The sequence below is a fragment of the Cicer arietinum genome, chromosome 4 (genome assembly GCF_000331145.2).
Source record: "Cicer arietinum cultivar CDC Frontier isolate Library 1 chromosome 4, Cicar.CDCFrontier_v2.0, whole genome shotgun sequence".
Taxonomy (NCBI): Eukaryota; Viridiplantae; Streptophyta; class Magnoliopsida; order Fabales; family Fabaceae; genus Cicer; species Cicer arietinum.
Window position 1 is genome coordinate 21,017,892 of NC_021163.2, and position 23,529 is coordinate 21,041,420.

The 23,529-nt window shown below is 28.8% G+C and overlaps 3 protein-coding genes across 3 annotated transcripts; 2 read left to right on the plus strand and 1 right to left on the minus strand.

The window, feature by feature from the left end:
* Positions 1–4,256: 4,256 nt before the first annotated feature.
* On the plus strand, positions 4,257–5,530 carry LOC101496523 (zinc finger protein ZAT5). The gene has a single exon (XM_004515870.4). It carries the CDS (start codon positions 4,456–4,458, stop codon positions 5,341–5,343), a length of 888 nt encoding a protein of 295 aa, XP_004515927.1. The 5' UTR covers positions 4,257–4,455; the 3' UTR covers positions 5,344–5,530.
* A 5,104-nt stretch (positions 5,531–10,634) lies between these two features.
* Positions 10,635–12,566, plus strand: LOC101496856 (uncharacterized). Its single transcript, XM_004515871.4, has 6 exons — positions 10,635–10,875; positions 11,564–11,655; positions 11,743–11,821; positions 11,905–11,999; positions 12,138–12,233; positions 12,307–12,566. Exons 1-6 carry the CDS (start codon positions 10,698–10,700, stop codon positions 12,382–12,384), a joined length of 618 nt encoding a protein of 205 aa, XP_004515928.1. The 5' UTR covers positions 10,635–10,697; the 3' UTR covers positions 12,385–12,566.
* Positions 12,567–15,260: 2,694 nt separating this feature from the next.
* LOC101497183 (ras-related protein RABC2a-like) lies at positions 15,261–18,735 on the minus strand. Its single transcript, XM_004515872.4, has 6 exons — positions 18,397–18,735; positions 17,876–17,944; positions 17,470–17,535; positions 17,042–17,163; positions 15,916–16,044; positions 15,261–15,547 (listed from the first exon to the last, which is right to left on the minus strand). The coding sequence occupies exons 1-6, from the start codon at positions 18,641–18,643 to the stop codon at positions 15,437–15,439; spliced, it is 744 nt and encodes a 247-aa protein (XP_004515929.1). The 5' UTR covers positions 18,644–18,735; the 3' UTR covers positions 15,261–15,436.
* Between the last annotated feature and the right edge of the window lie 4,794 nt (positions 18,736–23,529).

Here is a 23,529-nt window from a genome sequence, read left to right on the forward strand (position 1 = left end):
AATTATATTTTAGCCTTTTTTTTTCTTTCTAAATTCATGTATCAATAATCAATATACTTTAAATGAAAGACAAAGTGGGACAAATTAGAAGCATATGTTTAATTTTTCTGGTGTCTATTATATAACTCAATTAATCTTTAAGACTTAACTTAATTTTGTCGCATTATCTTGAAACAATTTATTTATTATTTATTTCAATAGTTTAATTCTTAAGAACCATATTGGGTCTCACAACTTTAATTTGTATATTAATATTTTATCTACATTTAATTTTATTATAACTTAAAATGTTAATTTAAATATTTTAATTAATATTATTATATATTATTTTAATTTTAATTTTAATTTAAAATAAAATAAAATTAAACTGAAATTTTTATAACAATAATAAAAGTTAAATGTTAAATACATGACATAAATAATTAAAATGATAAATTTAAAATTTCCATCTTTTAGGATGTTGATAATTTAAATGATAAAAGTAAAATTAGGATGTTGATAATTTTGCAGCAACTAAGATTCTTGAAAATTATATTGATTTGGATCTGTTTGCAACAAACAAATTTATTTTTGAAATAATAATATGAAAAATAACTCAAAAATATTGTTAATAGCAATAGAAAATATTGTGTAAAAAATTGTGAAAGAAAAATTAAAAGTAAAAAAAAATAAAAACTTCCAATTAATAAGAACATGAATTTCATTTATAAGTTAACAATAAAAAAATAGAAATTAAATTTACTATTATTAAATTGTGAAAGTACCATTCTTTCAAAATAACCGTTTGATTCAACTGCGTACAACCGTGAACTTGTCGAAAACTAAATTTGTCATGAACATAATAAATTCATCAACCATTGGAATTGGTCTAAGACTTGAACGTTGTGTATAATTTTTTTCACCATTTACTCTATAAAAAACGATTTTTTTACAGTTTACTCTAGAAAAAACTCAATTAATCTCAAGTGCAATAGATTTCAAGTGGCCAGGTGCAGTTAATTTTAATATTTACAGTGGAGAGTTAGTGTAGTACTACAACTACTAATAGAGATTAATTCTTGTATTAAAATGTAGTACAAAAAAATTGTGAATATAACATTAATGCACAATTGAGAACAGTTCTTGGGTTAAGATTTGAAGAAGATGCTTTTCTTTTGAGGCAGTAATACATTGCAGCTAACATATACATACCTTATTACGTGCCCTGCCAACTTCTCCATTCCATGAGAAAATCCTTACGCTAAGAATCTCTCTTACATTCACATACTCTATACCTTACACCACCAAATCCCTTACGTCATACTCACCGTCCATGCATCTATATACTTCACCATACTACTCTCCTTTCCATTTTTTTCTTCGTTCATAATTACTGCTCTTGCTAACACGTGTACTTTAAGATTTTAAAATTAAAATTTTTTGTTAAAGAAAAAGATTTTTTAAATTTTCAATGAGTTGAATATACAAATTTCAAGTTAAAAATCTATATTTAATATCTTAAAATGTACTTTTGGTAATATATGTAGTATTTGCCATAATTAATAATTAAAATTAAGTGATTAATTAAATTTTAATTAAGAATAAATTATTTGAGAGAATATAAATTAAATTTTAACCAAAATAATTCTTAATTAAATTTTATTGATCTCTTTGCAGAAGTCTAGATTACTTAGTCCCTTTCATATGGAAACCAAAGAGTTAAATAAAAAATATTAATTATTATTGGCTCTTTTTTTCTTGGTAATATTAATATTGATTCCTTTATTTCTTTTCTTTAGAAAACAAATCTTCTGGAATGTTATTAAGCGGTTAGGCCTTATTTGTTTTGATGCATGAAAAGTATAATCATACTTCAATGGGAGTATTACAAGAAGGCACTCCACCCTTACTTGTAAACATTGTATTATGCAAAGTCAATAATATGTATTGATTTTTAAAATTGTTCTTTAATAAAAGAGACTCCCATTTTTTCACTTAACTAATAATTGTCTCAAGTTTTTAAAAACTACAGATGTTTTTATATAAAATATTTAACGTTTCATTTGTTTTCTGAGAAAAAATATTAACGCATCAAACTTTTTTTAAAATAAAATTGTTATGAAAAGAGATAAATATTTTTTTAAAAGAGACTTTTATTTACGGATGAGATTATTTAGTATGATCCTGTCTAAATGTGAACCTCATTATTTTTAGTAATCTTTAATAAAATATGATAATTTTTTTATTAAAAATAATTAGGACCCACTGTAGGACCAATTTTTTTCTTTCTTCATAAAAATAAAAAGACTGGTGTTTTGTTTTTTTGACTGAAAATTGGTGTTATATTTCATAAAAAAGAGGTGTTGTAAGACTCATTTTTGGTACAATATTAATGGTTAGCACAACTTAAAATCTTGAACTAACACACTCTTACTATTTTAGTGATGGATTGTCCTGTTTTACTTAAATTAACCCTCATTTCACTCCTATCATTTGACTCCATTTAAATCAATAATTATTTTGAGTAACAATTTAAGGTCTTCTATATTTTATCAAAACATTTTATGTTTTTATTTTTCTTAAAGTGTATTCAAAAAATATTTCTAATGAAAACATTTTTTTTTGACATATAGACAATTGTTTACTTCAATTTTTTTTTGCCTCTTTGTTAACAAATAAAACTAACATAAACTTTAAAAAATCATAATAGAAAATATTCGCAAAGTAAATGTTGGCAACTATTTACATGAAAAACATTAATTAGTATCATCAATAAAATAGCAATTCCAGCCAGGTTCAGAATTGATTTATATTTAGTAGAGGAAAAAAAAGTAGTTGACCAAATATAGAATAAATATAACTTTATATGGTGTACCGAAAAAGCCAATAATCTACACAATGTTCATCACACATTTAGTTTGCATTTAGAGTGTGTATACTTAATTTTAATAATTAGGACTCGAGAGTCATCATAACAATAGTAGATTTAAATATGTATACGGCCTTTACAATATCACAAATATCCAATATTTTTCTTTTGGTCATTGTTATTTTGTTTTAATTCTACAAGACTTTGTAATATGTAGAATATTTATTTTTTGTTATAAAAAAATGGTTAATAGAGATCATGCGTTCGAATTTGTAACATAAAGTTCAATTAATAATATTAATATTTAATGGTTAATGTAAAATTTACGGACGTAAAATATTAAACTAAAATAAATATTTGATACATGTTACAAAACTAATTTGAAACAAATTTTAAGAAAGACAATAAAAAATGATATATTTTCAACACGACAAACAAAAATTATTTTTACAATATAACTAAAAGTAAACAAACAATAAATTTAATTGCATACACTAAACACATATTGTTTTTGACTAAATATACCAAACACATTTATTTATTTACTATATCAAATACATATTTAAACTTTTAATAATATACTTTTCACCGACGTCAAATGATTGGGAAAGAGGATGAAATTTGAATATAAAATATGATCATGAAGATATAAGGCGTGATTGTTGGATTATTAACCAATGAGAGAGTGACTAATTTTCTAAACAAGTGGTTGAAGTCAACTCCACATGAATTCCCTTCTTAGCAAGTGTCTAGCTACTACTATTAATCATCAAGTCATGCCAATTATATAATTAATTAATTAATTAATTAATAATAATAAAAGATAATCTGGCATCACAAGTCATTAATTAATTAAGGATCTCTCTAGGCCATAATTTCTAACACTAGTAGTTTGTTAAACAGATTATCAATTAAATTTGGGATACTTCAAAATTAGTTAAATGTGCTGCTATAAACAACTTAAGTTACACAAATAAGAACCAACACCAACACAAGCAACAAAAGTAACTAAAAAGGAGATATATAAATATAGGTGAACTTACTCCAGTTGATTCTACATTTTTCTACAAAATTTCAAAATCATTTTATTCTTGAACAACATCAAATTTAATAAAAAAATAACAAACAATTTCATTAAACATGGTGATTAGTAATTAAATATAATAATATTTAATGGTTAAATTTATAAAATGAAATTATAATAATGGAAGTTGATGGTGAAAGTGGGAAATTTGTGTGTGGTTCCAGGCTTGCAAACCAATCCTCCAAAAAGGAATCGTTGAGAAAAAGTAATGGGTTTGCTTCAAAGCCAACCGAATCTCACTCGTTTCCTCCATTACCTCCTCACATATACTTCACATTACAAACATTATCTCTATATATAACTTCCAATGTTGGAAAACCTACTCTGGCACAAAACCCAAATTAAAACACGGTTATTAATTAATTAATTATTATATATACTCTTCATCACATTAAACTTCAAAACCACTATTATATAATTCCATTCATTCTTTCATCTCTCACCTCATACCCTCTTCTCTTTTTTTTTCTTCTCTCAAATAAATATTTAGTATACTCTTTTACCTTCACATACACAAAAAAAAATGCAAGTGTTAGAAGAACTCATGATGGTTTCAAAGGATCACACACAACAAATCATAAAAGGAAAAAGAACCAAACGTCAAAGGCTACCTTCCCCACTTAGGTTAACCATGTCTTCAAGTTCTTACAATGAAGGTACAAGTTATAAAAGCTATAATAATAACAATTATGATAACAATTCAACACGAGATGTTGATTTGGCTACGATCGGATCGAGCGGCCAATCAGAAGAAGAAAAAGAAGAAGAAGATATGGCGAATTGTTTAATTCTATTAGCTCAAGGTGGTCATCATCATAATGTTTCAAATAATCACAATAGCAACAATTCTTCATATCTTTATGAATGCAAAACATGCAATAGATGTTTTCCTTCATTTCAAGCACTTGGTGGACATAGAGCAAGTCATAGCAAACCTAATAAGGTAAATTGTAATAATATTATTGAACAAAAGCAAGTTATTACAACTTCTTTTGTTGATGATCATAAATATGATCCAACAATGAATACCATACTCTCTTTGCAAGCTTTTAGCACCTCCCCTATTACTACTACTACTACTACACCAAAAAAATCAAAAGTTCATGAGTGTTCCATATGTGGTTCTGAATTCTCATCGGGGCAAGCTTTGGGGGGACATATGAGAAGACATAGAGCTCTTGTGAACACATCTACAACAACAACGACGACAACAACAACATCTATGAGTTTGAGTATTGGTAGCCCTAAATCTCATCATGAAGCTAAGAAACCTAGAAATGTTTTGAAGTTGGATTTGAATCTTCCAGCTCCAGAAGTTGATCATCAAAGAGATCAATCCACGTTTTCTTTTCAACCTAGAGAAAATGTTATTGCTTTCTCTAATTCTTCTTTGGTGGATTGCCATTACTAAAGTTCTCAAGCTCTTTCGATATTGTCACTATAATTGTATCTGTGAACCGCAATTTAGAACCATGGTATTGTATTTGGTAAAAAAAAAAAATTATAGTTTTTTTTTTTTTTTACTTTTCCAATTAAACTTGTAAATGTTGATAATTCTTTCCATTCATTCTACATAAATTGAAAATTGAATTTATTCATGTAGTGGCTAATAATTATAGATATTAATAAATGGTTTGGTGATTTAGTTAAATTTAATTATTGGGCACGTTATTTGTTATTATTTATAAAAATGAATTAATTAATTAGGGTTTTTATAAGAATATGATCGTGATGCATGTGATTAGAAATTGAAAGAGAGTGGAGAGAAGAAGAAAGTTGAGAGGAACATGTCACCTATAAAACAAAAAACTGAAAAGTTATGAGTTGGTTACTTATTTGGTCCTCCTCCTCTTTTCTTTTGTGTGCTAGAAAGATAAGTTTGATCGAACTGACACCAGAAAAAGCGATAAAAAGAATAACAAATTTTGGTGGAAATGAAATTAATATTTGGTGTTATAATTAAGTGTCAAAACATGTTTGCTTCATCCTCCTTGCCGTTTTTCTGTTCTGTAGTTGGAGAGAGAGAGAGAGAGGATCGTCTGTCATTATAGTTTTGAATCTCGATATATTCACGGCATGTTATAAACGACTATTTTTATATTTATTTATTCACTTTGCTTAGAAATATGTTTCATTTATAATAAATAATACTCACGACTTTACTTAAAGTCAGAAAGTAAAAAACAAAATTTTTATTTTATTTAAAGACTTCAAAAAAATTACTAAATAAAAAATCTCATATACAATAATATTATGCGCAAAAAAAATATTTAGTATATTTAATATGTACATGTATATAAAATTTAAAAATTACAATAATATTACTATCAGTTATATAGTTTAAGATGAAATTTAATTTACATTTGCATCCAATTAAAGCATATTTTTCCTGCCTAAATCAAGACGGGTTCATGTGGATATCCCCGAGTACGAGTTATATTTGTGAGAACAAAATTGATTTAAAATACAAAAGATTCTACTTGTTTTGATAATAAAAATATCTGTTTGTGGAAATAATTTTAGACATTAATATTTTATTTAAAGTGTGGAGTTTCAATACCACAAAACTATGAAGTATATTATAATAAATCTATTGATAATTGGCCACAAAGACATGAAAAATCTCGCATTCAAAACTAGTGAAAAAGTGTATTTGATATATTGCTTCAGATATCAATTTGAGTGTTTCCAAATGAGTTGAAGGATCTAACCAAATGATATTTTCAAACAAAGTACTAAATAAAATGGAGAAAACAAACAAGACAATGTCGATAAGGAAAGAAATAGTAGAAATCGCCACACTTCACAAGAAATGATAAGATCTAAGTTTGGTTCAAAGAAAAACCCTAGAGAACATTTCTTTAATCTCACCAAAAGTGTTTTATTCTTTCAATAAAAATTCCCCATGTCTTATAATGAAAAAACATATATATCATAACACAAATGACATGGTGCCTATGTTACACACAACTAATGACATTGTGCCTAAGCTACCAAATATTTAGGCGCAAAAACAAGTCAACAAAATTCCTAATGACAAGGTATGATTATTACATCCCAAACATTAAAAAAAAGTCTTACGATATTTCTATGATCAAGAGATTAATATAATATGGATCAATCTTGTCACAGGTTTTACGACTAAGAAAATTAACAACTTTTTAATCTAATTGTTCCTTTAGCTTCCTAGTCTTCCATCAAGTTAAGGACCCTTCCACTCCTAGTTCTTGAAGTTCATTAGCCTTCATGAAGGGTTGGTCCACATCAGCCTCTGATGATATGAGCATTACACTGCCTCTGCCTTTGATGATACAAGAAGGTTTTGCCAAGACTACCTTTGTCCCTGACTTAGTTATGCTCTCAATGCAGCTGCTGAAGTATGCCTCTGATGAAGGAAAACAAACTTTGGGAAACACATGCCTTTGATGAAGGAAAATCGACTTTGGGAAAGTCTGCCTCTGGTGAAGCAAAATAAACTTCAGGAAAGTCTGCCTCAGATGAAGCAAACAAGACTTTGCTAAGTTTTCTCTATAGATGAAACAAACATATAACTTCCTCTGATAAGTTGCCTCTGGTAGTCTGCCTTTGGTCATTTACTTCTGCTTCTGGTTGTTCCTTTTGATCCAGTAAATTTGTCTCTGATCATTGCTTTTGGTCTAGTAATCTTACCTCTAGTTGTTCCATGCTTCTGGTCAAGTAAAAATGTTTATGGTCCATACTTCTGATCATTGCTTCTGGTCAAAAAATTATACTTCTGATGTTCTTGCCTCTGGTCAAGAAATCATGATTCCAATATTTTTTTCCCGTTGTCAATAAATCATGCTTGTGGTTGTTGTGTGCCTTTAATCAAGTACTTCTTCTTCTGATCAATGGCATTCTACTTCACCCAAACTGAAATCAAAGCACTTAGAAATAATTTGAAGTTTTAATTTTATGTTCAACTATTAGAATTGATCTCAATGGATCTATTTTTAAAGACATTGAAACACCAAGCTGAAGGAAAACAAGACCGTACCATGAAGACACAAGGCCGATCCACGAAGGAAACTAAGCCATACCTTGAAGGACAAAGGCAATGTTGTAACTTTTTCTATAAATGGCACTCGACTCTGAGTTCAAAAGACAAAAGAAGAAACAACAACTTACAACATTCTTTCAAAAAGAAACACTCACAAAATAACAAGCTAACACTGAGTTAAAAATTGTTCAAATTTATCTAAGTGTTGAGAAAAAAATATCTAAGAGTTTATCTTATAAATATCCTCTAGTTAGAGGGAAAATTCTGCAAAACCACAAACACTTATACTATTGTAACCAAGTCCAAGAGTGGTTGATTGTGTTCCTCAATGGCTTGACGAAACAAAGTTGAAAGTTGAGAAAACTTGTTAGAACTTGTAAACTAGTCTGGTAGTGGTTGCTCTTTCCTCAACAACTTGACAGTATAAAGCTGGAGATGAGAAGATTGAACAGAGTCATTGTGACTAAACAAGTGTTCAAGTGTAAATTCTAATTATATTGGATTAAATCATTTGGAGGGCGAGACTGGACATAGGTACCGAGTTAGTAGTAAACTAGGATACAATGCTAAGTTATTTAATTATATTGGATTAAGTTTTTGAAACCATACGAAATATTTTTCAAACTAGTAAACACAATTCAATTCCCTTTTTTCTCGTGTTTCCTGACCAACAATGTTTCCATCCCTAGTCAATATAAGCAAAAAATACTAACAAATATATTTTTTAGATTGATGAGACTAAAGACCATTGATCTTATTATTATTATTGACTATTAGTCATATGTGGAAGAAATAAGTTTAGTTGTTAGCATTAAGATTTTGTTTTTGTTATTTCTCGTCAGTTTTTGAAAAGCCTATGCATATTTTTAGCACATTTTTTTGATTTTTTTAATAATTAGTAACTATCTCAAAATATGGATAGAAAATGTTTTAATTAATGATCAGTTTAATTGTACTTAACTCGAAGGATTAGTCTTTGTAGTTGTATATAGAGAATATCTGATTTACAACTACAAAAAACTCGACATTAATTGGTTTGGATATATATCATTGTCATATCATTCAAAATTGTTGACATGAATTTTAAACCAAATTATTATATTTTATTATTATTATTTTACACATTACTATATTTGCATATCTTAAAAAAGTATGTTATAGTATATTTGTAATATAAAAAAATTATAGTGTTAAGGAAAAAGTTATTTTTTAATTTACTAAAATAAACTTATTAATTTTTAAAAGTATCAATCCGAATAAAACCAAATTAATTAAACTAGATTATTCTTCGTTTATTTGGTTTAGTTTAGATTTTATGAGAAAAATATTTCAACAATTAAATTAAACTGATTATCAATTCTAATTTAAATTTTTTCTCACAAAAAATTAAACTTCACCGTCTAATGTTGATCTAGTCTCATAACATTAGTTGGGGTCCTAAACCATTTAAGGTTAACAAGTGTTGGTTTGAGAGCATAGAGACTTTAAGAAGTATGTGACTTCATGTCAACAATTGTTTGACTTAAGAAATTATTTGAAGATAGGTTCAAGGAGTCGGGTCACAATATACTTGTCCTTGATGACATGCAAATTATGTATATTTTGGATGAAGATAAGGCTGTCTTGAAAATGCCTTTCTTGGAAGAAGTGGTAAAAAATGTAATTTGGATGTGTGATACTTGGTCCATAACGGTTCAATTTCAAATTAATTAGGAGTTTTAGGAGATGATGAAAGATGACATTATTGCTTTATGTGAATGAATTCCATTCTAATGCATGTTTGCCAAAAACCATCACAACCACATTCATTACATTGATTCCTAAGTCAAATAACACTTAGGAACTAAATGAATATAAACCCGTTTGTTAATTGGATGCCTAAAACTGTACTTGAGTACATAATCAATAAAATGAAATTCAAAATCCGGTGGTTGAAGTGGATGGGGGCTTACATTTTCTCTAATAATTTATCTATCCAAATTAATGGCAGCCCCAACTAGGACTTCAACTCTATTTTTCCTCTTAATTTTTTTATAGGTATATTGGCCTCTAAGTTTGTGTCTAAGACTTTTCCATCATTAAAGAAAAATTTACACATACTCACTACATAAATATTCTAGATAAAACTAGAAAAATTCTACTACTATGTTGATTGTTGTCCAATCCAACTCTCATTTATACACAACTTATATTTTTATTTCAATTCTTCGATTTTTAAGAAAAGAAGCTTTAATAAATAAAATTTAATTAATAATTATTTTAATTAATTATATATATTAATAAATTTATAATTTAATTCTATGTATAATATCATAGTTGAATTTACAAAATTAAAATAATTTTATAAAATCAAAGTGACAATCCCACCATAAAAATAAAACAAACACTCAATCATATTTTTTTATAAAAAATTTATTTAAATATCCGAATAAATATATTTTAGAGGAACTCCTAATAAAGTTGAAATTTCAATTGTTATTGTTTTTTGACACATTAATAATAATAATAATAATAATAATAATAATAATAATAATAATAATAATAATAATAATAATAATAATTAATAATAATAATAATAATAATAATAATAATAATAATAATAATAATAATAATAATAATAATAATAATAATAATAATAATAATTTTACAAAAAATTTTAATGAAAATAAAAAAAGGGCATAGCTAGAAGGGCGTTTATTTGGAGACAAGAGGGTGATACTAGTTTGAAGCGGCGGCAGAGAGTATCAATGGCGGTTCCGGGGAGACGCAATGGCCTTAACGAGGACGGTGATGAAGAATCCAACGGCCTTTTCGAAGAAGAAGGTCTCGTTGATTTCCAAGAAGACACTCTAACTCCTCCTCATCTTCGTGACCTCTCCCGTGCCGCTCAGTTTGGCGACCTCCCTTCCCTCCGCCTCGCTCTCGGTCGGTACCTCATCTTAACTCTCTCACTCTCTCTCTCTCACCGCATAATTCTCCACTCTCTATTTATTAAAATATTACCTCTATCTATTAAACCCTGTAGCTCCTTCAAAATATTCCAATCTAAAACCCTAATTTTCTTTCCTGTTATGTTGATAGTTACTGATATTATATTTTCTTTGATGCAATTTGTGTTAGACATTGCTGGAAAATTGTCAATAATCTGTAAGAAAATAACAAATGATGAAAACAGGGGGCTGTAACGTAGCTGTATGACTTTTATTTTGTTAGAATCTATTAGATAAACTGTTTTACTTTAATTTTATGGCATTTGTTTCTGATACTTTTAAATTGAGTGAAAAGTAGTTTTGGTCTATAAATGTGTATGACTTGTGTAATTATAGTTTGAATGTATTGAAATTTCAAAAGGATCGCTAAATGTGTTTTTTGTTAGTAGTTCCATAACCAGACGGAAACTAACTAAAGATACATTTTAGAAATTGATTAGCAAAATACACATTGCGGGATTTTTCTATAATTTTGATACATTCAAAGACTATAATAGTGACAACATGTGACATTGCGCAAAAAATTTATAATTATCTACAATAACTTTTGATTTGTTTGATATTTGAAGCTGAAACACATTCTAACTAGAATACTGGGTTATTATTGGGTTTCACTATTCTAGATAACTTGACTGGCAGTATTGATGAACCAGTGGAGGATGGGGATACGGCTCTTCATTTGACATGTTTATATGGCCATTTTGAATGTGCCCAGGTTTGTTATCATTGTTCATTCATTATTTTTTATGCTTGTATTGTGAATCATGTCGTGAATTATTGGTCTTGCTTTAATGAATTGCAGCTGCTACTAGAAAGAGGAGCTAATTTGGAGGCTAATGACGAAGATGGCGCAATTCCTTTACATGATGCTTGTGCAGGAGGTAGTTATGTTCTAAATGATAAAATAATTCTTTTTTTTGGGTTAATATTTGTAATGTTATTTTGCTTTGTAATGCCATCTCAGGATTTGTGGAGATAGTCCAACTTCTACTCAACAGAGCTAATGGCACTGAGCATATAAAAAGGATGCTAGATGCGGTTGATTCTGAGGGTGATACTGTGAGTATTTACTTACTTTTCTTAAAATTTGAGTTCCTAATTCCTATTCAATATGGTAAAGTCATTGTAATCCTCTTTCAACTCTTTTTACATAATTTCTCATGATTTGTTCTCCATAACTTGTGACCATCTTCCCAGCCTCTTCATCATGCTGCAAGAGGTGAGCATGCTGATGTAATTAGGTTGTTGCTGTCTAATGGTGCGTCATCCACAAAGGCAAACTTATATGGAAAGGTATAGCTTTTAAAGAAATTTAAGAACTATCAGTTTCTAGTCCTCAACATTTCCTAAGATAATTTTTTGGCAGACCCCTGCAGAGTTACCTGAACACGGCACAGAGGCTAGGAGGCTCCTTGAAGCTGCTGCTACTGCCATGGCAATTTAATAAGAGGATTAGCATGGTGGTTAGTAGAAATATTTAGTTTTATTTTGACAGCCTAATCTGTATTACTATATATTCACTTCTCCTTGTTCAGATTTATCAAGGAAGTAATTTTGTGAATTATAACTTTGGAGAGTTAAAAACGAGCATTCAGGGATCAATTAGGATGATTTGGTTTGCTTTTATTGGTTTGCTCATCTGAAATATACTTACATGATTACATCTTAGGTTTCAATTGACTATAACAGACTAGTTACTAGTTACACATTTACACTTCTATATTCACCAAAATTGAATCCAGTAGTTGGTTCCTTGATCACATATTGCTGGTTGTCCTCTAATTCTCTCTTCAATCTTCATAGGTTCATCAACGATGATAGTATTCATGCATATGCATATTGGTTGAAGTTGATTTTAATCAACAAATTGCCGTGCTCGAAAAGTTTAGCTTGGTTAGATTAGAGAAACTAAAAAAAATTGATTATCACTTATTGTTAAGACATAGTTACTTTACCTCTCAAAACTAAAGGGGAGAAGTATGATTTTTCTTTGAATTTGGAACTTAGTGATACGAGCATTGGTTTGCTTCTCTACTAGTTTGCATATGGATTTGCATCTATTTTCTCCACCCCTGTTTAACTTCTTACCCTGCAATCCATAATATTTTTCCATTGTTGGGTTTCAAGTAGAGCTATCAATTTGACAAGCCCACTAATTATTGGCCTATGGGTCCACCTTTTAGAAAAAGAATTTTGATTTTTTTTTTAAATTTTGCCAATTATTTTTCCAATAAATAAATTTTTTGATTTTTTCCTATAAAAAATAGTTTACAATTTTTTTCTCGAAAATTTTTTAATTTGAGGAAAGAAAATTAATATTTTTTGAGAATTTTTTAAAAAAATTTCTCAATTTTTTGAGAAAAAAATGGTTTTGAATTTTTTCGAAGAAAATAAATTTCAAAAACTTTTTAATAAAAAATCTCAAAATTAATAAAATATTGAGCTTATAAACTCTCCTCTCTTAAGCTTAAATTTTTTTTTAAAAAGACTAAAGTTTATGGCTCGATTGACTACTCTAGTTTTAAGCAGTGGCATTGAGGGAGCCATCAGCAATGACTACAATTAGGCGAAATGAAAATTGAAGAAGTTGGTGAAGTGGTAAAGGATTAAGTTGATGTATTCATCAATCTATTTGAAATGAAAATTGAAGAAGTTGGTGAAGTGGTAAAGGATTAAGTTGATGTATTCATCAATCTATTTTTGAACGTTGAAGGACTAAATTAAAGTATTATTAAAACTTTTTTGATATAAAAAGTATTTTTAAAACTTTAGAGACTAAGTAACAAAAATATATGAATTGTAGATTTGACTTGGTAACACGGATAGATTCAACATGACACTTCACTTTTTAAAATGCTTCAAGTAATAAACGGACAAATGATATGGATTAGAGAATAGTTTAGAGGATTTGCAAAATTGGGATATTTTTTTTAATGTCTTTAGTTATTTTTATAAACTGAGTCTGACCAACTCATAATTTAATGTCACGCTATTTTTTGACCGATAATTTAATGCCAAGCTGAAGCAACGTGATCATTTTATATCAAATTTATCTAAAATTCACTACTAGAAGTGACCCTCCATGAACATAAAATCCCTATTCACCCTTTTGACCATAAAATTTCTAGACTCCGTGGAAACCACTCCCTCTACAAGTCTACTTATAGATTAGAACTTGTCACTACTGGTATTTAACTCGTGACTAAGTAGAGATCTTTTCAATTTCAAAAGAAATAGAGCTATTTTTTACGATAGTTTTGGTATATAAATATTTAATTGGTGTCACCAATTTTAAAAATATATGCGTTTATATAATTTATTTACTCTAAAAACTATTGTAATTAACAGTTCAATTTTTATTTTGTTGAGAAATAAGATAATCCTTACCTCTAGTGACTATAACAACTCATACTCATGATCTCAGTTCAAGGGTTGTTCAACACTTTTTTTCTTTGGGATAAAGGACTCCCCATATTGAAAGAGGTCCAACTTGAACGACATCTATGCAAATACAGGTCCAAAAACAGAAGACAAACACAAAAAATAGTGACACAGTGAGAAAATAATTGAGAACCTTAAACATGTGATTATGAATTCAATCTCTAGTTAGTATATACGGAAAAAAACATTTGTTGGGATATGTCAGACCTTTAAATGAATATCCATACCTCAAAAGATTAAATTCTGACTCTTCTGTTGGGGAGATACTTTAAGTAACAAAAAAGTAAAATAAAAGGCAAACTAACAGTATAAGCAATAGTTCAAGGAGCATACAATAATACAAAAACAGTATTATAGTATAACAATGAGAGTCATCTAATATAGAAAAATAAACTAAGAGCAGAACAAAATAAGCAGATCACATAAATCTCCGTTTTAGAAGCAACTCAGAAGTTTCCCTCCTTAGAACCAAATTCCATACCGTAGCCCAAATTATCACTAACAAGTATCAAACAACAAATAAACTCAATTAATCATACCTACTCACTACTCAGTTGGTGAAAGAAAACTTGAGATTGTGGTCCAATCAAGCAATTTTACTAGTCTTTTTTGAAGAAAAAAACTAAAGTGTATTTCTAACAGAGAAAAGATTAAAGATGGCTTATAGTGAATTAGCTCAAGAGATCTAATTTCAGTGGTAAGAAATCTATTGGCTACATACAGTATCTTGCCTTTTGAGTATTAGGTTGCGCAGTTCGAATTAGTTCAACCAAACTGTGATACAACCATAATCAAAGCAATCAGTTTAAAACACCATTTTGTAGTTGCACAAGGTTGTATTGATTTGAATACGTATAGGCTAAAAACAATGACAGAAAGTATAGAAATTTACACCAGTTGATTTGCGTTATTATCGCCAATTCCCCATTAGTTGTGGTACAATCTATTGAGCAACCAAAAGACAATGGAGCCAATAAGAAACTATGGAAGAATATTACATAAGAGGACCAGTTCAATATGTGGTAGTTAAAACTCAATGTTCAAATTGCAGCATTTTAAGAGCAACAACCACCATCTTGTGATGCTTGAGGTTCCTGTTTTTGCTTTAAAATATTCCTTTTCACTGATGTTGATCCTTCTTCCAAAAGACTAGGAACTTCCATTATCTATGAAATGGTAACATATTTGTCATTATGATTTGAACACAGCAAATAATCTACGAAGAACTTTAAACTCATGCAAGAATATCATGATTTTTATAAGTAAATATCCAAGTTCGTCATTGAAATTGTTAAACTGTATTAACCTAGTACTCGACATTACTAATATTCCAAAATAATCCCTGAAATTGCAAAATATTCATCAAGTTCTTCCTTTCCCTTGATATTTGCAGGGACTATAATGACATTTAGTTGACAAAGTCAATGATGAATTTGAAACTAAATGAATATCATCAAGGATGCAATTGACAATAGATTCAAATTTCATATTTCCCTTCTTTCATTCTTATGAATCCAATTTCCAAAAACCATACCTTTAGTGCAAGTTCTTCGAAACACTTGTCTACATTTTCTCGAGTTTTGGCACTGCATTCAAAAAACAAACATCCAAACTCTTTGGCTAGAGCTAAACCCTCTTCTGTGCTCACAACCCTTTCAGAGTCCTAAAATTAGATAAATAGACCATTAAAGAGATTATTGAACAGAATACATCAAGATGTAAACTTGAAATTCAAAGAAGACTTTGTTTCAAAAGTTTCTAAAGCATATGTTCACATGCAAAGTGATTGTACTAATTCTAGACAGAAGTAAATTTACAATTAACCAAATATTCAGGTTGCTTTGGTAACATGAAAGGTTGCAGATTACACGTTAGTCTAGTGCATCCTATATGGCAGATGGACTCAGTTGATATATGAAGCATGTGTAAATCAGTAAATGGTACTCAATTTTCTTCTAATATCGCTAAATATGTAACAATGTGATTTTGCTGATGGATATTTTCTGATAATCATAGTGACAGTAGCTTAGGAGTATGGAACTGTGTAGCACTGACACATTGATTAAATTCAATCAATCAATTTTCTAAAATTATTTTTAGTGTCAAGGTGTCCAATATCTATGTCAGTATCTGTCCTTCATAGGTATCAAACAACCGGAAAGCATCACTTGCTTATCCATATGTATTTAATCAAATGTTATATGTAGCACCGACACTTCAAAAGGCGTATCCCCCTGTCTGGTATATGATACCTTACACGACACTGAGGTTTCCACTTAATTTTTTTCAAATTACTATTAGTGTCTACGTGTTAGTGTCAATGTCGTGTTCGATGTCCGTGTGTTTGTGTTCAGTGCTCTATAGATCATATGCAAGACAATGTCATTCCTAATTTTATCAATTTTAGTTGGTTTTTATGTTAGTATAGCATCTAGAAAACACAATGGATAGAATTGAAGTCACTCACTTCAACAAGAAGTTATGGCTGTAGATTAACTCTACAACAGTATAACTCATGACAGGGAAGTGTCAGAGTCATATTTTCATTATATTTTAAAATTAGTTTGCAACCATTTCATTGAGGAAATAATACATAGTAATTGATGATTAGTTTCCTAGGGTCATATATCTATGCATAAGACCAAAACACAAAAACTTACTCTATCAACTTTATTTCCAACTAGCATCTTCACACAATTCTGATTAGTTGAATAAAGTTCCACTTCTTTGGACCACACCTCTGATAAGTTTGTAAAGGTATCTCTTCTTGTTACATCATAAACTAGAAGAAAAAAAATTAATCTTTAAGTGTAAGCCTTGAATTTAAAAGAATATTGTATATTAGTATGCTTACAAATTATTTTGGTAATAAAAGAGAGACAGCAAAGAAAATGGCAATAACTGTGTAACCAGATATATCTAATAATTCGTAGTATTTACTATGCAAGTTATTTAACTCAGAATTTAAAGCAGAACCAATAACTTCCTTAAAATTTAGGGACTACGAAGTGAAACCAGTGTTACACTTAAAACAAAAGTTGAATGTTTGTTGCAACCACTAAAGAAATCACAAATCATTTTAGCATACCGAGAATGATTCCTTGTGCTCCTCTATAGTAAGAACTAGTTAGTGTTCTGAACCTTTCCTGCCCAGCTGCAATAGAAGTAATGTTGCAACAAGTCAATATACTATTTCAATCAATCATTTAGGTCAACTGGCAAATGATTCAACATGAAGACTCAAATGAAATTTTCATCATATTTATATTATATAGACAAATGTTAGCGGTTAATTTGTTAAGGACAAAGGAAAATGTTAGTAGGAGGGATTGAACCCTGAAACCTTCTCCGTAATACTCGTTCAGTGTCTCAATTCTCAACTCAAACCATTTTCAGTATATTTAATTGCATCCAATTCACAAAATGCCAGGAAGTAAAAAAAATTCTATTTTCATGAACAAGAAGCATATATAAGATTTGACTATATAGATTACCAGTGTCCCAAATAGTTAGTTTCAATCTCTTGCCACCTACTGTTAGAAGCTTGATCTTAAAATCAACACCTGCATAAACATCGAACAACAACATCAGATCAAATCACAACTCAAATCTGATAAAATCAACAAGTCTAAGAAAACATCAATTCACAATTTGATAAATAATCTATGTCAATTCCAATGACATAAAAAGGGATAAAAAACAAAACAACAGTTAAATTGTAAAGAAACACCCAAAGCATTAAATAAAATTAATAACAACTAAGAGGCCTCACAACTCAAAAGTAAAACATATAACAGGGAGAACAACTTTAAATAGTTACTATAAACAATAGATCAAAAACCTCAGTGAGACACCCTTTTGGTTGAAAAAATTCTAGAACAAAAATGTCATCAATGAAATCCTATGATTTGATAAACTAAGGTATAAGAAAGAAAAAAGTGAAAAAAGCATTGCTTTTTGCTTTTTAATTACACATAGAGAAAAGAATAAATTTTGAGAAGAAGCGATGAAATACCAATAGTGGGGGAAAGATCTTCAACAGAAGCAGAGATGAAGCTAAGAATTAAGCTGCTTTTTCCAACAGCAGAATCACCAATCAACAAGATCTTGAAAGAGAGATCATAGCTACTGCTGCTTTGACCAGAAGAAGAACTCATTCTCCTATCAAGAGAGAGAGAGAGAGAGAGAAAGAAAAGGTAAAGTTTGTGTTGTGTTGTGTAGTAATAATGATGAAATGCAAATGGGGTATAGTTTCTAAGCATTTATTCGCCGTTTGTAAGGAGGAGTGATATAAAAGCTAAACAAAACGGCTACCTGGCTTCACAAACATGATAACACATCAACGTATCTATTCTTTTCTTTCCTTTTCCATATCATTATTCTTCTCTCTTTTTTTTTGTTTTTAACTCTGTTGTTCTCATGGAACTTATAATATGAATTTTTTTTAGCCTTAACTTATAATTTCCAGTCCAATAATAGAAGTTTGGATTTGCTGCAAGTGATTTGCATTTGTACTTTTCGATCAAGATCATAAGATTAATTATCAAACAATAAAATTAATTATCATCTTCAATATAATGTAAATTTTATCAAATTCATAACTTAAAATTTTAAATAAACTCGTATATTCATTCTTTATTTGATGAATTTGATGTTATTGGAGATGAAAATAAGAGTTTATTTGAATATTTGAATTATGCATTTGATGAAATTTGCATTATATTGAAGATGATTATTAATTTTATAGATTTTGTTTGAAAATTTTGATAATTTTTTTGAATTTTTGTGAAAAAAATGAGAACATTGTTGACATTTTAAAACATAAAAGATCAAGCTGTCACTTAAAATTAAAATAATCGGGAAAAATAAAAGATAAATAACTAAAACGTTAACTGAAATTAAGTTAAGAGACCGCATATACTATTTAACCAAAAACTTTTATTTTAATATTTCACATGAAATAATGACAATGATCTAATTAGTGCATTACAATTGTTCCTATGTTTATGTTGATAATATTAAAAAAATCTAATTTTTTTATTAAATATTATTCTCATGTATGCTTTTTATAATCAATTATAAATAATATATTTTAGTTCTTTTATTTTTATTTTAAAGATATAAAAAAGTACTACATTTAACCAATCATTGATGAAAAACATTTATTTGTGTATAAGTTATATGCGTTAACTGTTTCTTTAGTGATTCATTCTCAGTAGTAAAAACATTTAATTAAATTTATCAACAATAATTAAATTTATAATCAGTAAATTTACATTATGTAATTTGGAGAAAAGAAAATTACATATGTAACAAATTATCAATAATTACATCTATCAATAAAAAAAACAAATAAATTATCAATAAGTTAATAATTCAATTTTAATTTTTTAGTTTGGTTGTGTTTATAAAAAAATTGAAAAATAAATCTACTAAAGTCACTTTTTTTTTTCCCATGACCAGCATGTTTTTATGGCAGAGTAAAATGGATCGATCCAACCTATTTTGCCAACTCTAACCAAAGCACATAGTACCCAATTGGTGTTGATGTATCACCATTCATTCATGTGTGTGAGAAGGTTCTTGTGGTACTGTTGTTAGAGTATCCATAATCTGAGTTACATGATTCGAATGGTTAAGTGGGTAACACATGTAAGAATAATCTATTTTATAATTTCTTTTAATATAGTATTTAATAAGTACAAGAGTTATTTGAATGAACTCCAATAATAATTCCATTTTTTATTTTAAAACGTGAAAATCAGTACTAACTCTATATTATTATATTTTGCCAACAATTACTTTTAATATTAAAAGGAGTTAATAATTAAATAAATAATATATTTTCAAAAGTAGAACATGTAAGACCCACAAGTAACAAGAGAGAGAAGGTAGCTATAAAACTATTTATCTTTATAAGTGTGTATTTTCTTCTCTATAATGGAAGTACTTATATAGGTGTTGCACATAAGAGGAAGAATGGCAGCAAGAAAAACGATCTTCTTAAGTTTTGTAAATGTTTTCTCTACCAATATATGTGTTCTGTGAATATATGACTTATGTTTAAACAATTTATTATAATTTGTTATTGTATAAAACTTATTATAATTTATTGAATTAAGTTTTATGTCATGTGATTGCATAATTGATATTAATGTTTGGTATGATTATATAATACTTTATCTGATTTTGAGAGATTAACCTCTACAATTATATACAATAAATATTCAATTTGCACCAAAAAAATAGTTTATTACCATTCAATGATTGACAAAAACTCTAAAAAAAAATTGACAGAATATTCAATGGGCAGATAAATGGTAAAACATAAAATATGAGATCACATAGCAACAATAATTGTCAGAAATTTAAATACAAGACAAACACAATTTTAACGTGAATTTTTTTTTTCAATTTGAGAGAATAAAAACCACGAGATCTGGTCTAGTAAAAACTTTCACTATAATAATTAAAGGATACGCTATAATATTTCTAGTAACACTAGAGAACATCAATCAACAATAGTATCATCAAAGGTGGAAATCAAACAAATAACTTTCTACTAAAGTAGATATTTCAAAGTAACTCTAAAAAGAAGTAGAATTATTAAGACTATATATTAAAAGAACAAACACAATGGTAGAAATAATATATTAAAATGGTAGACCGAACAATTGCCTCCTATTTCTTATTATCTTTTGGGGGCAATCCTCATTTTTACTCTCTTGCGCTTTTTTTACTTTTTAACAATTAGGGATTTTAAGCGAGTCGAAGTCCATCAAAACCCTTATTCCATTTTTTTCCCCTTTCTTTAATAATAATAATAATAATAATAATAATAATAATAATAATAATAATAATAATAATAATAACAATAATAATAATAATAATAATAATAATAATAATAATAATAATAATAATAATAATAATAATAATAATAATAATAATAATAATAATAATAATAATAATAAATTGGTGGGTTTTACTTAGGGAGTGAGTCCCCCAACAAATCTCTCTCTCTCTCTCTCACGACTCAAGTGGGAAGGTGTTGCTCAACCATGTCGACCTTCTTTCTACAACATATCATCTTCGATGCAAACAATACCTTCTTCATCATATCTGAATCATCATCGGTATGAATTTTTTCAATTGAAAATGACTTCATTTTCAATGCATCTCATATTCAATGATATCGCACCTCAATATGTTTCGATTTTGCATGAAAAGTCGAGTTCTTGCTAAGATGGATCGCACTCTGACTGCCACATAATAACACAAACTTGTCTTACTTAAGGCCTATCTCATATAGGAATTTCTTCATCCACAAGAGTTCTTTGGACGTTTCAATTGATGCAATGTATTCAACTTCAATAATGGATAAAGCAACACATTTTTGTAACCTTGATTTCCAAGACACAACTCCCCTTGTAAACATCATCATATAACTAGAAGTAGATTTTCTAGAATCAAGATCACCTATCATATCTGTATATGTATGGTCATCCAACACAGGTTCACCACCTCCATAGCATCAACACACTTTGAAAATGCCTCTGAGGTATCTGAGAATCCACTTCTTTGTATTTCTCGCTTGTAGGATCATAATTCAATTTGAAATGAGTAGCAAGTGAAGTACTAACAGGTTTACAATTGTTCATGTTAAACCTCTCTAACACCTTCTCAATGTAATTATGTTGAGATAACCACACTTTATCATTCTTCTTGTCATTAGTAATACTCATGTCCATAATTTTCTTTGCAAAACCTAAGTCTTTCATTGAAAAAGACATGTTCAAATTTTTCCTTTTTTAATGATTGAATCTTTGTAGTGTCGTGTCCAACAATTAGCATATCATCGACATATACCAAAAGAATATTATAATCACCATTAAAGAATTTCATGACAAACACACAATGGTCAGAAGTAGTTTTATCGTCCTCATGTTTCTCCATAAAAGAGTCAAATTTATTGTACCATTGTCGAGGTACTTGCTTGAGCCCATACAAGTTTTTCTTCAATTTACATACAAGCTTCTTTTTACCTCTGACTTTGAAACTCTTTGGTTTCTCCATATAGATCTCATCATCCAAATCTCCAGGAAGAAATGCAATTTTCACATCAAGTTTTTCAACTTCTAGGTTCAAATTAGCTGTTAGCCCAAGCACAACCCGAATAGATGACACATGAAATTTTTTTCTTCAAAGTCAATACCTTTTCTCTGATTAAAACCTTTCACAACCAATCTTACTTTATATCTTGGTTGAGAACTATTCTTTTCTGCCTTTATCTTAAATATCCATTTGTTCTTGAGTTCTTTTTTGCCCTTAGACAACTTTATCAAATCAAATGTGTGATTCTCATGCAATAAATTCATCTCTTCTTGCATGGCCTTCAACCCTTTTTCTTTATCAACATTTGTAATAGCTTCTTGGTAGTACTCTATCTTTCCACTAGTGGTGATCATCGCATATTCATGTGGAGGATATCTTTGAGAAAGTTGATGTTCTCTAGTAGATCTTCTCAACTCAAATTCAATTGATGGCTCAACTTGAACATGATCACCAGTTGCATTCTCATCATCTACCAATACATCTCCCTCATCAAAAAAAGTTTTTGCAGGGGGCTTAGGCGTAATATCAATGTAACTTATGGAATTTGATTTTTGTTTCTTAGCTTTATCAAAATCTTCAATAGTTTGGTCTTCAACAAATATCACATCTCAGCTTTTGATAATTTTCTTATCAACCAGATCCCACAATCTATAACCAAATTTGTCACCACCATAACCACCAAACACATTTACTATCAAGCTTGGATCTCTCATCTCTTGGAATGTGAAAAAAACATCTACAACCAAACACTCTCATATGATGGTAAAAGACATCTTTCCCTGTTCATTCTCTATTTGGAACATCCCCCTCAAGTGGAATAGAAGGAAAAAAATTAATCAAATTCACTGCAATTTTCGTTTCTTCACCCCAAAAGAATATCAATAATTTTGATAAAGAAAATAATATATTTTTTGTCCCTACAAATATAAGATTGTTTAGTTTTAGTCCTTATAAATTATTTTGTTTGGATTTCATTGTATTCATCACCATCAATCACAAACCCAAAAAGTGTGTTTCATTATCGTCACTTACCCAA